The 16,032-nt window shown below is 40.8% G+C and overlaps 1 protein-coding gene across 3 annotated transcripts in view; it reads right to left on the reverse strand.

The window, feature by feature from the left end:
- The window catches only part of TEC (tec protein tyrosine kinase), a 44,026-nt gene that overhangs the window by 19,051 nt on the left and 8,943 nt on the right, over positions 1-16,032 (reverse strand). Inside the window, exons 1-2 of one of the 3 annotated variants that reach the window (XM_059470061.1) lie at positions 11,516-11,654; positions 9,129-9,310 (exon numbers count right to left, since the gene is read on the reverse strand). The exons of 1 other annotated variant lie outside the window; for it this stretch is intronic. In XM_059470061.1, coding sequence (XP_059326044.1) covers positions 9,129-9,266 — 138 coding nt within the window. In that variant the 5' untranslated portion in view covers positions 9,267-9,310; positions 11,516-11,654. Of the gene's footprint in view, positions 1-9,128; positions 9,311-11,515; positions 11,655-16,032 lie in introns of those variants that run through there. One more of the 3 variants, XM_059470062.1, reaches the window with a different exon arrangement.

The following is a 16,032-nucleotide window of genomic DNA, read 5'->3' on the forward strand; positions in this document are numbered from 1 at the left end:
TACAGACATAATTAAGAAGAAGAAATTTTTAAACCCTGTCTTGTAGATTAAGAAACTGAGAATCCATTACCACGGCCTGGCTGCTAAGCAGATGTCAATGACCAGCACTGGAGAGACTGAAAAGCACAAAAATAAATTCTCTGTCATAGCACTGATACAACTTCCTAACCATGACTACAGTGCAGTATCTGTAATTAATGTAATTAATTCACTCTTCTCCTGCAATGGAGAGGCAGCCATTAAAATGTGCACAACTGCAGTTATGATACATTGCTGCAACCTCATAAAAGTAAAGGACACATAATAAATCAGCCAGGTCTCCATCCATACCAGGCCTTAAATAACCTTCAACCCTTCTGCTGTCAAAGTAACTGCTATACCTCTACAGGTTCTTTCAGACGAGTCTTCTCTTCTTGGTTTTCTGTGAAGTCCACACACACAGAGCTCTCAGTCTGCCCAGCCCAGCTGCAGCATTTCTGCCCTGTTTTCTCCCTCTGGCTGCTGGGTGAGTGACACCTTGCATTCAGCCCAAACTCAGCTCCATGCTGTCTGAGCCATGCAGAGAGGAGAGCCCAAGTCCACAGGCACCACAGGCCAGTGACCAGAGCCCAAAACAGGATCCAAGAGGTCACTCAGCCAAGGCACTTGCTGCTTTAGCTACTTTCTCAAGGTCCAGGTGATGGACTCCACAACTACAGACCCCAGGTCCTGCTGGGGACAGCCTGACTCTAGGCTACTTATTGCTGTGATGTATCTGAACATTTCAGCACTCCTGCCTTTTTACTTGTCCACACTGAATTGCATTCTACAAAATAAAAAGAAAAGGCAAACAATTAAACCCACCGCACATCCAATCCAAATATACCACATGGATTTCTAGACTTATTTGTCAAAATATTTGCAGCTCCTTCAAGTTTTATTTCACCTGAGAACTCCACAAGCTTCTATTCCAACAATAGTATCAGTAGTGAAAATACTAAAATGCAGAATAGGACATCCCATTCAAGACAGGCTACTAATCTAGAAACAAGCCACCAATGCCTGTTCAACACAGTAGCAGCTTCCCATGTGCTCTGCAATCAGATTTACACAAGTTTATATAGGTATTTTCTAATGCTGACACATGAAAATGTCTCATTCAGCAGTGTCAAAAAACCCTTACTGGGATGAAAACACAGGATTTCTGCTGCTCTCTACTATCCACAAGACTCGTCACCTCATAGCAGACAGGACATGGATAAATCTGAGATTATTTTCTTTTGTTTATTTATTTTGTTGTGTTTCTTTTTTAGCTGATGTGCAATTTCTGCATCTTCTAGGTACCTTCAACAAGCTTGGTTTTTCTTGCATTTTTCTCTAAATTATCTTCACAGATTAAAGTTTCTCAGCTTCTCTTCTGCACACTTTTTAAAAAACTAGGACTTCTCTAGCCTTCTCTCATCTATTTTCCAGTTCTTCCTTCTTAAGACCTTTAAGACTCATCCATTCCTGTCCAGTCATAAGGTAAATGTTCTCATTCCTGCCTTTCTATATCTCAACAACTACAATCTTTGCTCCTCAACTTCATCTACATTTCATTTGTTCCATCTCATAAAAATCAAAATTCTTGTAGAAGGGTAGTTACTGCAGATTCTCATTTTATAGCTGACTTTTCTTTCAGTAGCTGTTATAGAAAACAGGGAATCATTACTACAACATAACAATTTTTTTTTACAACTTAGGTTTCTTTATGAATTGCCCTTTAGAAGTGAGCATTCCCATGCAACTGTTAAGCTGCTCCCATTCACATGAATAGCTTTACATTATGTCTCCAACTTGAATACTTTTCATTCACAAGTAATTTAAGAAAGCTCTATCATTATGACCTGTGACTTGGAACTAAAAAATTCTCTGTAAACCTACTGGTTTCAGAAGCATTGTAATACTGAATTGTGCTTTCATTTATATAAAATAATTAAATCACCTATGCAATGACTAAGGAAATCACATTAATCAGGGTAATTATTTAAAAAATTATAAAGGATAGGTACTATGGGAATAAACAACAGTAGAATGAATTAATCTTCTATTAAAAAAGGACAGAAAGAAGCACAGCTTTTTGGAACTCTATAATGTTGCTGTGCTCCAAATGAAGTATTTGCACAATATTAGTGTTGCAATGAAGCTACACAATTTTACCCTGAAACCTACAGCTTCGGGGTGGGCCCCAGAGCTTCATTTTCCTTCCTTAAAATATCACCACTGTAATTTCAGTAGCTTCTGTCTCCTCTATATTCAAATTACAAGAACCAAACATAACCCTCACAGAAGGACCTTTTTTCCTTAGGAAGAGACTTTCAAAATGAGCAACCCCCCAAAACGTTCAGGTTTGTATTCTGCTTTTTTCATTTATATTCTGGTTGGTTTTTATCATTTGTAACAGTCCTGTTTACACAATAAACTTTTCACACAAGTCTGATCCCAATGGCAAATACCACTACTGCCACTGAAGACAGGAGCATTCTGCACCTCTCAAGTTCAGACTCTTAAACATTTTCCCTCAGGGAACGATCATTTGCCTTCTCTGTAGAAGGAAATGGTTTCTGCACACTAATAAACAGGTAAGTGATGTGCCCACTCCAACATCTGTGCAGCAGTTCCAGAGCCAGTGAGCACTGCAGCCCAAACTCTGCCCCCTTCTCTTCCTCCCTTCTAGCACTGCAGACTCCTGTCCACCCAAACACATGCAGGGTAACCACAGGAACCAGGATTTAGCCTATGCCTTTTGAAAATGCAAAATCCAATGTACACTATTTATTGCTGTGAACTGTCATCCATACAGCAAACGTGAGCAAACAATAAAGATGCCAAAGCATAAAGAAATTTAATGTTCATAAGCTCATAGTCAGCTTCACATTCATGGTCAGTGCAAGCTGCAGTGGGATGGAAAGGTTAATTCAAGCATGCTGTGCCCTGTGTGGGAGGACAGTAACCAAACCACACACATCAGCACACTTTCAAACTAGAGAGTATCACTGATAAACAAGCTGAGTGACAGAGAAATATCATGATGAAAGGGAACATTGCACAGGCTCAATATATATGAGGATACTAACAGTTTACACATTGACAAGGATTGATAAAATTATGACCAGATCTGCGTCACCTTTTGGAAGCACCACACTCATGAGAAACATCAATGTGAAAGTTTTCAAACCAACAAACTGGTAGGACATCTCACTTGCACAGACCAGCTCTTTTCAACTATTTCACTGCAAGAAGTACTCTAACACCTACACTTATTCTCTTTCCTTCATCGTGACGAATTTCCCTTGCCTAAAATGCCATCTAGAGCAAAAACCTCTAGTCTGGTGGCACTTTTATGTTCAAGCAGGATGCCCTGCCAGTACTAGCTAGCTAAAACTTGTGTGCAGTAGGTGTTACTTGCTGTCATGGCTGTTCTGTAATGCAGCAGCAAGCCTGCCCCAGCTGAGGCCATCCAGCTGCCCAGTGAGAGACACCTTCTCACTGTGTGCTGAGAAAGGATTCACAGCAGCCAGACTCACTGGCACACAAGGAGAAAGCCAATAAACCACAAGAAGGTGGCCAAGCCTGATGGATGCAGTAGCTTGGATGCAATTTTTGTGTGGTCTTGGCTAACTCAAGAGGAATAAAGGATGCTGTTCTTTGCAGTCAGCCTCCAAAGGAGTGTGGGGGACACATGAACTGTGTGACACCAGCCATCAGGCATGCTGGTAAAATGAGTCCTCCTTTCCATTGTCCAGCTGATATTTACTGAAGTGTTTACAATTTCAGTGGGCTCCTAGATAAACACTTAAGGTTTGATTTTCCAAACAGACACAGATGAAAGTGAGAATGCACTGATCCTTTGAAAATAAACTCCAGGGAATTTTAAGTTGAATATTCAACATATGAGCTCACTTTTGACAGAAAATGGCTAAACTTACCTAGGGCCATGCATATGTGGTATTATTTCCACAAATGCCTCCTTGGAATTCAAACCTACCCTCCTACATTCAAGATGAAATTAGCAATTTGGAAAAAGTCATACTAAAATTTCAGCTAAATTTTTGCTGGTCAAAAATAAAGAAAGCCGTTCTGAATGAGATTTTTTTTAATCACTGCATGAAATATTTGATTTTCAAGCAAGTGAAATAATTTCAAAATTCCTTGAATTTGCTTATCAATTTAAAACTGACTAGTATGTTTTGATTTCTTGAAAGAAAATAGTTCAGGAAAATGACCAGAAGCACACCTGAAATGTTACCCTCAGTTTTCAAACCACACAAAATTGAAAAGAGATTTCCTAATAAAATATTTCATGCTTGTGTTTCCTCATTTGAAACAAACAAACACTGCCTTTGCTATACAACCAGATTATCCAGCAAAGTCACACTACAATCCATTACTCCAGCTGACACCAGTAAGAATAGTGCAGCAGCCCTCAAGAACAAGGGCCAGTTCGTGAAAAAATGCCACCACCTCCCACTTCAAACTAGTTACTACTGTCTACATAAATGTGTTTCAAGCTGGCTTGGTAAGTCTACCCTACATGTTTGAGAACACTGTACATATCTCAAGTCTTTCTGACTGCAGCATAACCAGCAAGATGTACTTTATAGTACATCTCCATGCTCAGAATAGGAAGACATTTTACTTCTTCCCTATTTTTATACATTTGTGACCAGTACTCTGTGCTTAGAGACCAATGCAGTTATATTTTACTACAGTGAATTTTTGTCTTCATTGTAAATGGACCACATCACATTCAGATTTCAATAGCCACTTTTGCAGCATTAGGAAAAAATATAGAAAATACTCTTTCCAGTTGATAAACCATTAAGAGCTTCAAGAAACAACATCAGCTCAGCCTTTTCATTTGTTTATAATCATTGTTAGTCCAATATTGCACAATAGTGCAATGATGCCATTTCCCCATAATTCTCAGAATTTATGACCAAGAAAAAAAGACAAAACCAGAACACATCCCAGCTTAAACAGAATATTTCTCTTTTCTGACATTAAAAAGCTATCTCCATGACACTTAAGGCAGATTGGTTCCTGATGTATTTTTATTTTCAAGCTTCTTAATGTCCATCTTTTTAAAAAACCTAAAGGTGATACTTCTTCCACATTTTTTATCCAACAGCATCATGCCCAGAAGGTAATGAGTAAAAGCCAAGGTCCTATTGGCTTCCTATGCAAAATAAGTTTCCCATGGTATTAATCATAATTGTAGAGCTTTGCACAGGTGGCCCAAACCAGGATTCTCCTTCCTCAGGCTTCTGTGTTTTGAAACCAGTCTTGAAATGCAGCCTCTTCACTGATTCTGTAGCTGTGCTCCTTCACTAGCTCATGCACCTGCTCCATGACTTACAGCAGAGCAGTATCTTTAAGTGAATAAAGGGTATTTCTCCTTCTCATGGCAGCAGTGCAGTTCCAGCTACACTGCAGGCATGCACAGCCATCGTGCCATGGCAGGGGCCTGATCTGCTTGAAAGCATGTATAGAAAGATTTAAACCAGTAATAAGCAAGCTAAAACAAGATTTTAGCCTGTTGCTAGAAGTTATGTTTAGGAGATAATCATTTATTGCTCCAAGTAAGGTAAATGGGACTTTTTCAGTACACAGGACAGGAAAAAACAGAGAAGTGTGATGTCTATAACGTGCAGTTTCTGTTCAAAGAGCCAGAGATGCTCCACTTCTGGCTGCACAGAACAATTAAATCTCTCAGCAGCATTTACATGAATACTATTTGCTGTGGTTGACTGCTTTTTGTTGTCATAAATGTTCCACTTCTGTCACCAGACATACAAAATATCTAATTCTGTCACTTTATTAATAATCCCAACCTGCCCACACTCTGAGTATTGACTAATCTGTTAACATGATTTACTTCAGTCTTGTTTTAAAAAAGAAGTGGTATGATTAGTCATGTGCCCACAAACCCTGGGTTTTTCTTGAACTCTCTCTACTGAACTTCCATAAAAGTTAAAATGGAAGAAAACAAGAAAATATTTCAGATTGGTCAACAATCAAACTGGGAATTGCACACTTGCCTAGAGGAGCAGAACTCAACCACCCTTGGCAGACTGCTACCACTGCAGTAGTGGGATTAAAATGAGGGTGTGAGATCCTCTTGGCTTGGGATTTCCATGCTTATTTTACCAATCTGGACCTTGAATACTGCCAAGCCCAAAATTAAATCAGTCTGTACCTATCCTTTCATCTGTCAAGTCTTTAAATTCAACCAGCATACACAGGAGTCACATTTATTTCAGCAACAAACCCCCAGTTATTCAGAGGGGGCAGAATTATCTTGATGGCTAATAACATTTTTCTCTTCATATAAATTAGCCAGAATATGCAGCTTACATATTTACAGCCACCACAATTGGCTTTAAAAAAACCCAAACAATAATCAAACCCACAAACATCTTTGCCATTAAAGTTCTCCAGAGACATTAAGGAATAACTGTGCCACAGAGATCTTAGTCTTACAGTTGTGGTTTTTTTAAAGAGATAAAAGTATTCAGTATGCCCTTTTAAGATCAGAGCTCACTATTTTCAGACAACATTGTTAATAAAATGCTGATTAATGTTTAAAAGAATCTAAAATGAGAGGAACAGTGAAAATGAAAATGGTTTGAGGTTGGAAAGTAATGCATTATGGCTGAGCCAGTCTAACAACCTGCTGATGTCAACACTTGGATCATCCTGTTCTCCTCCACCACCTGGCACAGCCTCTGGCACTTGTTAGGTCCTGCACCCAGTCATGCAGCGTGCTAACCCAGCAGAACACTAATCCAGCAAAAATAAAACCAGATCCAATATCTTTCTGCTGACCTAATTGCAGCCTTCCAGCACCCGAAGGGAGAAGGCAAGTAAGACAGAAACTGCTTCCAAGGGCAGGTAGTGACAGGACAGTGGGGAACGGCTTCCAACTAACAGTAGGCTGAGATCAGATTTCTGGAAGTCATTCTTTACTGTAAGGGTGGTGAGGCACTGGAACAGGCTGCCCACAGAGGTGGTGGGTGCCCCTTCCCTAGAAGTGCTCTAGGTTGGATGGAGCTCTGAGAAATCTGGGCTAGTGGAAAGTATCTCTGCCCAGGGTCAGAGGGATTTGAACTGGATGAACTTCAAGGTCCCTCCTGACCCAGGCCATTCTATGATTCCATGGTTAGCAAATTTTTTCAGAGTAATATGGATTCCAAGAAGGACCAGTATGAAAGCATGCGAGTAGGGGAGTCTAGGAGGTCTAGGACAGGGATAAAATGGCCTTTTTCAGCAGCAAACTGATGGCATAGCATAGGCATAATGCATATTTTCAGCCCAACTGGCTGTATCTGAGGCAGAAATTTTTTAAGAAGTTACTGCATCCTCAGCTGATGGCACTATGGGCTGCCCTGTTCAATCTCACTGCAAATGAAACTGAGAGTTTAAACCCCCTCTCAGAGAGATCCACAAGTCAGTCTCCTGGAAAAGCATTTTAGCCAGAGGACATTAACCTGCAAGGCAAAGGGAAAACTGGAAGGGGAAGACTGGAAGAGGGGAAGCTGGAAATGGTAACTTCTTAAAGGGTGACAACTAGACCTGCAAAACCTGTTTGTCACATTTCTATTTGATCTGAATGTAAGACATGGGATAAGTAGGCAAGACATATTTCAGAGGACTTCCTAGCCCCCACCTCTTTATTCTCTAGGAGTGTGCAAAGAGGACAGAGCTGGGCTATTGCCAGCAGTGTCCAGTGACAGGGCCAGAGGCAGTGGGCACAAACTGAAAGACAAGAGGCTCCATCTGAACACCAGGAAACAATGTTGGTCTTTTTTTACTGTGAGGGTCACCGTGCCCTAGCACAAGTTGCCAAGCAAGGCTGGGAGGACTCCATCAGTGGAGATACTCAACAGCCAGCTGGACAGAGATATTTGACAGCCAGCTGGCTCTTGGCAACCAGCTCTGTGTGGCCCTGCTTGAATCAGACAGCCTCCAGAGGCCCCCTCCAGCCTCAGTCTGTGGTCTTGTTCTTAATCCCTGACTGTGTCCAAGCTACTTTCAGAGAACAAAGTGCTGTGAGCATCTTGCAGCGTGGTAAGTGAGCTCAATTCTGGTGCAACCATAACATCTGGCAGAGAAACATGCTTAGCAAGCCTTAGCTCTCCTCTACCCTCTTCTTTTAGCACAGGTAAGACAGCCAAGACAAGAGGTTGCAGGGTTCCCTCCATTAAGATTTATGTGTTAAATGGCTTCCCAAGGTATACAACATGTTTCACAAGCTACTGCAGTCATTTTAATCCTCTTCAGCATTGTGACAAACATGGAAAGTAGCCTCACTTAAGTGGAAAATCTCACCCCCAGCACTGAGGATATGACAGGGCAGATGATCTGGGGAAAAAATCTCACCCTGAGCACTGAGGATATGACAGGGCAGGTGACCTATACTCTGGGGGCAGGTGACCTTAAAGAAACTGAGTCTGAAGATTATTTGGAAAAATGCTGATCTGAGGATTTGCATGGTTTACACCAATGACTTTCTGAGTAACTGAATTTACACAGAAAGTGGTAGTCTGGATGAGTTGCTTGTATGGTCACAGATAAACTGCTTCCAGCTTCATTTCAATCACCAGGCTGCATGATCCACTCTAATGGATCTTGTCTCTGCTGAACTTGGTCTGCAATGCACTACTCCTATCAAATGATCTTTCTCCTGTTCAAATGCAGGTAATTGTCAGATGTTAATGTAATGACCTTCACAGTACCCATGGCTACAAGAAACTGCAATTGCAACTTTTTCTACCTTTTCCCCAATTCATCATAGCAGTGCGATCTTTTATGTCTCTGGAGAGAGAAAGAAATCAGCTTTGATGACCACCTCTAAATACTGTTTTATGTCATTCCTGCCATCCTGGCTATACACTACTACTCCTATTGAGAATCAATTCACACTGACTGCCAGGTAAGCTACCTACAGCTCTGCCAGCTTGCATTATAAATAAGAGAAGTGCCAACTCATGTTCACAGCCACTAAAGACCATTTCCCTGATCAGCTCTTGATAGTATGACATACAGTAGGAAAAAAAGCCAGTGTGGTACAAGAGCAAAAAGGAACAAAGGCAATCTGTGTCTCCTACCTCCGCTCGACCTTCATAGTATGTTAGCATAGACTTTGTAAGCACAAAAAGCCTCTCTTTGTAGTTCAAGGGAGAAGTCCTCTTCTTCTGCTGCGATCTTTTTATCAAAATCTCTTGTAGGATAGTAGTCGTATTCATTTCAGCCACTTGTCAGCTCTCTTCTAGCCATTGAACATCAGTTCCTGTGAAGATGAGGAATAAAACATTACCAGATCTTAGGAGGATCACAGAATTGGAGACTTCTGTAACAAAAAGAGCTTCTACTTGTAAACGAAACTGCCTGAATATACAGAAAGCTGGAGCTCACATGGAAGTTTACAAAAGTTAATTATTAGACTAAAAAGTTCAGGCTTTGCTCAGCTGAGGGCTGCACTGGCACATTCCCAGGAAGCCCAAAGCTGTACGTGACTGGGATGAAATCAGGTACACTGCAGCCTGTGTCACAGAGAATACGGGTGAGAAGTCTGAAATGTGCTCCAGGCAAGCAGCAGTGCACAACTGCTCTGCACCTCAAACCTGTACAGAAGTTTCTAACCTGTATAGAAGTTTTAATTGCTAATTGCTAATTTAATTTCAAATGCTAATTGTGCATGTACAAATGTCATTTGCAAAAGAGTTCTGTACACAAAATTGAAGATCATAGAATCATAGAATATCCTGCATGGAAGAGACCTACAAGGATCAAGGATCTCCTGGCCCAGAACAGGACAGCCCCAAGCATCCCACCAATTATCTGAAAGCATGGTCCAAATGCTCCTTCAACTGTCAGGCTTGGTGCTGTGATCATTTCTCTGGGGAGCCTGTCCCAGTGCCAAACCATCTTCTAAGTGAAGAATATTTTTCTGATATCCAGCCTAAACCTCTCCTGACACAACTTCAGGCCATTCCCTTGGGTCCTGTCACTGGTCACAAGGGAGAAGAGATCAGTGTCTGCCCCTTCTCCTCCCCTCCCAAAAAAATTGCAACTGCAGTGAAGTCTCCCCTCAGCCCCCTCCAGACTGTACAGACCAAGTGTCCTCAGACATTCTTCATATGGATTCCCCTCTAGACCCTTCACCATCCTTGCTGCCCTCCTTTGGATGCTCCCCAATAGCTTAATTGTGGCACCCAAAACTGCCCACAATATTCAAGGTGAGGCTGCCCCAGCGCAGAGCAGAGCAGGACAATCCCCTCCCTTGCCTGGCTGGCCATGCTGTGCCTGATGCCCCCAGGACACACCCATAGCCCTCCTGGCTGCCAGGGCACTGCTGGCTCATGTTCACCTTGCCATCAACCACGGCTCCCAGGTCTCTTTCCACAGTGCTGCTTTCCAGCCTCTCATTCCCCAGTCTATACACACAACCAGGGCTGTCCCGTGCCAGGTGCAGAATCCCCAATGTGCCCTTGTCAAACTTCAAATGGTTGATGATTGCCCGTCTCTCTAATCTGCAGGGCCTCTTTCTGCCCTTGAGGCAGTCCACAGCTACTCCCAATTTACTATTTTTTGAAAGCTCATTTAATATTCTTTCAATCCTGCATCCAAGTGTTTTATGAGGATGTTGAAGAATGCTGGGCCTAAAATGAAGCCCTGGAGAATTCCACTAATGATCAGTCATCAGCCTGATTAATCCCATTTACTACAACCCTTTGTACTTAACATGGATCGGTAGAAGTAATTTTGAAAATTTACCCCAATTTTATTAATGAAAATTTTTAGACAAATGATTGTTTAGAAGACAATTTTTAGACAAATGATTGTTTAGAAGAAATCAGTTTGAGAAAAAAGAACTTAAGCTTGTTTTTCAGAAACTGCTAAGCATATGCCTTCCAGCTTCTGTTGAGAAAGACTTCATGCTGACTATCAAAATCAAGCAATTGGATTCACAGTTTTGGTCACTCAGTAATGTCAAACTGCTTTAAGCTCTACGTCATAACAGATACCTGCAGGACAAACTTAGGAGTCCATAAAAACCAGTGCACCCACAGCTGCTTTTTTTGCCAATCTGGCTTCAGGGTTCCGCCGTAGGAAATTTCTCTGTTCTTCACAATGATGCCAGCTTAAACACAGCTGATCTCCTCCCTCATCAACCCACCACTGTCCTGCCATGCCACCCTGCCTTGTGCAGGTGTTCCTCCTGCCAGGCTGGGAAGCAGGTTAGGGAAGGGATCCAAGCAGGATTTCATCATGCAGCACATGACACATTTCATCTGCCTCCACAGACACATTAAATGGAGTGCAAGGAGGCAGGAACGAAAGCTGTGGGAGAGGTTGTGCAGAAGCTGTCCCAGAAATCTTCCTCCCCACTCCCTTTTGCTTTGCTCCCTTTCTGCCAGCCCTGCCCATGGCACCACTTGCCCTCCCTGCCTGAAGCTGTGCTCCAAAGCCAGGAGAAGCTGCAGGCACAGACCTGGAGAGCAATTCAGGCTAGAGCAGCACGGCTGGAGCTGAAGCCATGGCTTGAAGAAGGAACAGCAGCATCTGCTGAAGCACCAGTGACTGAACAACCTCTCAGCTGTTTGGAGGGGGTGGGGGGATGACCCAAACCAAAGCCCTAGAGTAAAACAAAAAATAATTCATTCTTTACAGGGCTTGCTTTATGCACCTATTTGCTACTTAGAGTATTTCAGAATTCACTGGGGAAATGGCATGCACGTTTTTCTCCACAGGCAACATAACTTCAGCATGGACAAAGCAGTACATTTCACAGAATTGTGGCAGAGAATCCTGAAAAACCACAAACCTCTTCACAACACTGCCTTACACTATACAATTTTTAATAAAATTAAATGTAAACAAACTCACTGTAGTGTGTCTCATTTTGTGAGCAATTGATGGCTGTCACAATACATGAAGTGACACTCTTGGCCTTCCAGTCCAGGGTCGATACTACTTTTCACTGCCTGGTTTGATCAGCTGAGCTGTCATAGCCCATACTGCTGCTATCTTAACAGCTGGAAGTAGCTGTTAACTGTTAACAGCTTTAAAATATCCTTTTCTTTCCTAGGAATACCTCTTCATATGTCAAAAAAAAAAAAAAATCAGTGGTTTATGTTAGGATTTTAGTTGATTAGAGATTGGAAAAATACAAGGCTGTGGTTAATTCTAAGTCCTGCACCTGTAAGATAGTGTGTCTTTAGGCTTAGTTGTAGCATGATAAATAGTGAAAGAGACATGAGAAAAGAAGGATGTAACTCCTAAGGAATGGGGAAGAGCTGATGTTGTAGTGTATCCAATAGATGGTGCAAATTACAGAATATTCATGAGCTTATTACTTGCTGTATAAGTGTCTGATGCTCTCTTCAATAAACGGAGCTTGCTGAACACTCATATTGAGTGTCCGAGTTTTCCCTGCACCCAACAAATAGCTCATCCCCAACAAACGGATCATTCTGCAACAGGTTTAAATGAAACTACAAAATAAGACAAGGCTAGGATGCATAAGTAAAAGATGATGATTGGACTGCAAATGGTGATTATTATGAATAATCTACATTTTGTTATTTCTCTTCTTCTGAAATGCATACACATATATTTTGTTGGTAATCTGTCATATTGCATTCTGGGAAAAAGGCAGATCTTTAATAAGCAATTGTCTTGGATATGTTATTTAACTACTAAAGCTGACCAATTCTGTTTTATTGCCTTTCTAAAAATAAACTGGCAATCTTAAAGGTAATTGCAGAAGGAAGAATACTACCATAAACTGAAAATATAAACACTGTCCAAAAAAATTAAAATTCAGTATTAACTTTCAGACCAGCTTAATGCATACAAAACTTTAAGAGTTCCCATCACACGATCTCCCACTCAAAACAATTCTACTGTTCTCAACGTAAAAATTCTCTGTTTGTACTTAAGAAAAACATAATTATTATCCATCATATCTCTAGATCCCTAGAATGCTGCATTGCAGAGCACAAGAAGGATGCAAAGCTAACTATGATTTCAAATCTCAATACTGATAATGCTAATATATTTCATTTCTCTCTAAGTTACATTAACATGACACAAGAATTTAAAAAATCCTTTTGACAAAATCGGGGTTAAAAAATAAAAACATCAGTAAATGTCTGCTCTTGGTTGCTACACTGAATTATCTCTGCTATGAAGATTTCAGTAGATTAGAACCAGTTTCCCAGGTCACAAAATCAGCCTTTGAATCTGCATTTGGTCACAGAAACCTGCCTTATTTGGGGTTATTTCCAAGCCAATGGCTCTAGATACATTTCTGTTTGGCTCAGGATAAGTGAACCCTCACCTATTATTCTGAAAGTTCTTTTTCAGAATAGCAATACTTCATCAAGAAGCCACACTTACCTCTTAACAAACCCATATATCACAACTTTTCTTCATTAGAGTTTTAGACACTTCCTGCACATTTTCCCTGCCCCACTTCCCCCCAACCACTCCTTTGTTCCCAGACCAACCCTCGGAACACGAAGCTGTTCGCATGACACATTGTTATCTTGTTATAAACACCTGTGGGAGTTTCAGGCTGACACCCAATGTAAACTTTTCACCATGTGACTGGTGCCAAGGAATTGCCCTGTTCCCTGCCAACCATAGTTACACAATCACAAAGACAATCTAATTTGCAGAGATGCTGAAGACTCAGAATTACGGCAGAGATCAGAAAGAGTTACAGTTTCTCAGCTTTTCTGAGGGCAGAAAAACATCCTCAACTTTAAGTTTCAAAATATCTGCATCAGCTCAGGTTTCCCATCTTCCCATTGTACAATTATTAATCTGTACAGCCATGAAGTCACCATACACGTCCTCAAAACAAATGAAAACCGCTGTTCAGATGAGCCTTCTAAGTCAATATTGGTCCAAATGCACAAGGTACATCTTCACTTGTACACAGAGTTTCTTATGCATGCCACCTCTGCCAGTTTTCACTGGGGAAAACTGAGCCACCAAGTGATGTGGTAAACTCAGGTGTTGCAACACTACCCACCCCACACATCTTCTGGTTCCCACTCCCAGATTGTGTCTGTTTATTGAAACAATTAGTCACTGTAAGCCACCTGGACTGTAACACCTTCAACACGCAAAAAGTTGAAAAAATGTATGAAAATCCCAGCGCAAATTCTAGCGAGCAGAAAAGAGAAAGTGCATCCAGTCCGACCAGAGTTCCTCTCAGCCAAATGCAACAAGTAATTGTCACTTTTTAAGGCACAAATCTTTCCACCACACATAGTCATGGAGGGGCTCACAAGACAAAAACACATTCTGAAAAACATACTTATCACAATGATACAAAAGGAACACTAGGAGAAAATATTGGTAGCTGAAAAGAAAAATGAAAGCAAGGTAGAACAGTTTTCTGAGTTTCAACACCTCCTGATGGTAAAATGTCCCTAGGAATTTGTGTCCTTCATAGCAAAGTCTTAATGTTAAGCTGATGGTATCAAGGCAGACAATCCCTCTAAGGAATAAGCATCCTCAGCTTTCTGACTCGGATTTCATACATCGTGCACAACTGCTCTTTTTCAGATTTGGGACACATCAATCCAAACCCATGTCAACTCCAGATCCGGATACTTAACATTGAAAATGTACCTCCTAGGGCAGGAGACTGAAAAAAAAAAAAAAAAAAATAGAATATTCACTACTTCCATTTTTGAAAGTATCAATCAAAATGTCAATTTTAAAAACCCAATTGGTACCTTGTAATCCCTCCTCAAATCTGTACATTTCAGAATATTTTTCCTCCATTTTAATCATTTCAGATCAGTTTGCTGACCAAGCTCTTATTGTGCAAATGTCTGCAGTGGGGCAAGTGAAAATGCAGCCCAGAGCTCCTCTGGGTAGAGAGCAGAAACAGTGCAGAAGGAACAAGGAAAGGAGAACTCCTTACCCTGTCTTTTTCTGCTGGAGCTTCTGTTGCTTTACCATGAAACCATGAACGGAGTTACATGTGAACATTTACATAAGTATCCAGCACAGGCTTATTTGAATAATTACAACTCAGTGTAGGCAAGGGTTGCAAAATATACTCTTGTATTGCCTTTTTGTCCCACATCTAAGGTTGCAAATTCAAACTCAAAATAATAAAATACAACTGTTATTAATCCCTGTTCAAAATTTCACAGAAATGCATTTCTGTAAATTTCACAGAAATGCAAATACAAAAGAAATATACTTTAGCGAAAATCTGTCATAATTTTAAAATTCAAGTTCAGGGGGAAATACTGTAATAATATACAAAATGTATCGTATCCAGAAAAAGGAGAAGTAAAGACATTAGGAAATATTTAGATTTACTTGATTAACTTTTTTTCCTTTTTTTTTTAACAGCAGACTCTCAGTAACCACTTCCATCATATGCAAGTTTGGGGGTTTTTTTAACTGTGAGAAATGTAATTTGGGGGGACTAATTTCTAAGAGATTTCAAAATTATAGCCAAAGGTTTGCAAAAGCTTTGTTTCTCTTTGAAAATCAGCCAAACAACAAATGGCTAATTTTATATACACAATCAAACCCTGCAAAAATAAAATTTATATTTGCCTGTATGAAATTTAGGTTTAAAAGTAAACAGGCTAAGGGGCAACTCTGTGACAACTCCGACTGGAGATTCTGAGACCATGTGATGCTACAAAATATCCTTTATTCAGCTGAAAGGTACCCATGTACACACACAGAAGGAGCATTTTATCACAATCAGAACCAGTTTTCCAAAATTTCTTGGAAACAGGCTCACTACATTTTACAAAATAAATCATTTGTTTCCTTTTGGCATTCTAACTTAGGTAGTTGGGGTAAGTAAAGAAAACAATGATGACAAGTCACGGTCCCTCTTAGGGTCAGCTGGCATTGAGGTGTTTATCACACCAAACTGGAGCATCAACCATTGCAAAAGGGAAATGCACCCCAGAGACGACACAGAACAGCTCAGGGAAATGGTAAGAGCATCAAAAGGGT

The sequence above is a fragment of the Ammospiza nelsoni genome, chromosome 4 (assembly GCF_027579445.1).
Source record: "Ammospiza nelsoni isolate bAmmNel1 chromosome 4, bAmmNel1.pri, whole genome shotgun sequence".
NCBI lineage: Eukaryota > Metazoa > Chordata > Aves > Passeriformes > Passerellidae > Ammospiza > Ammospiza nelsoni.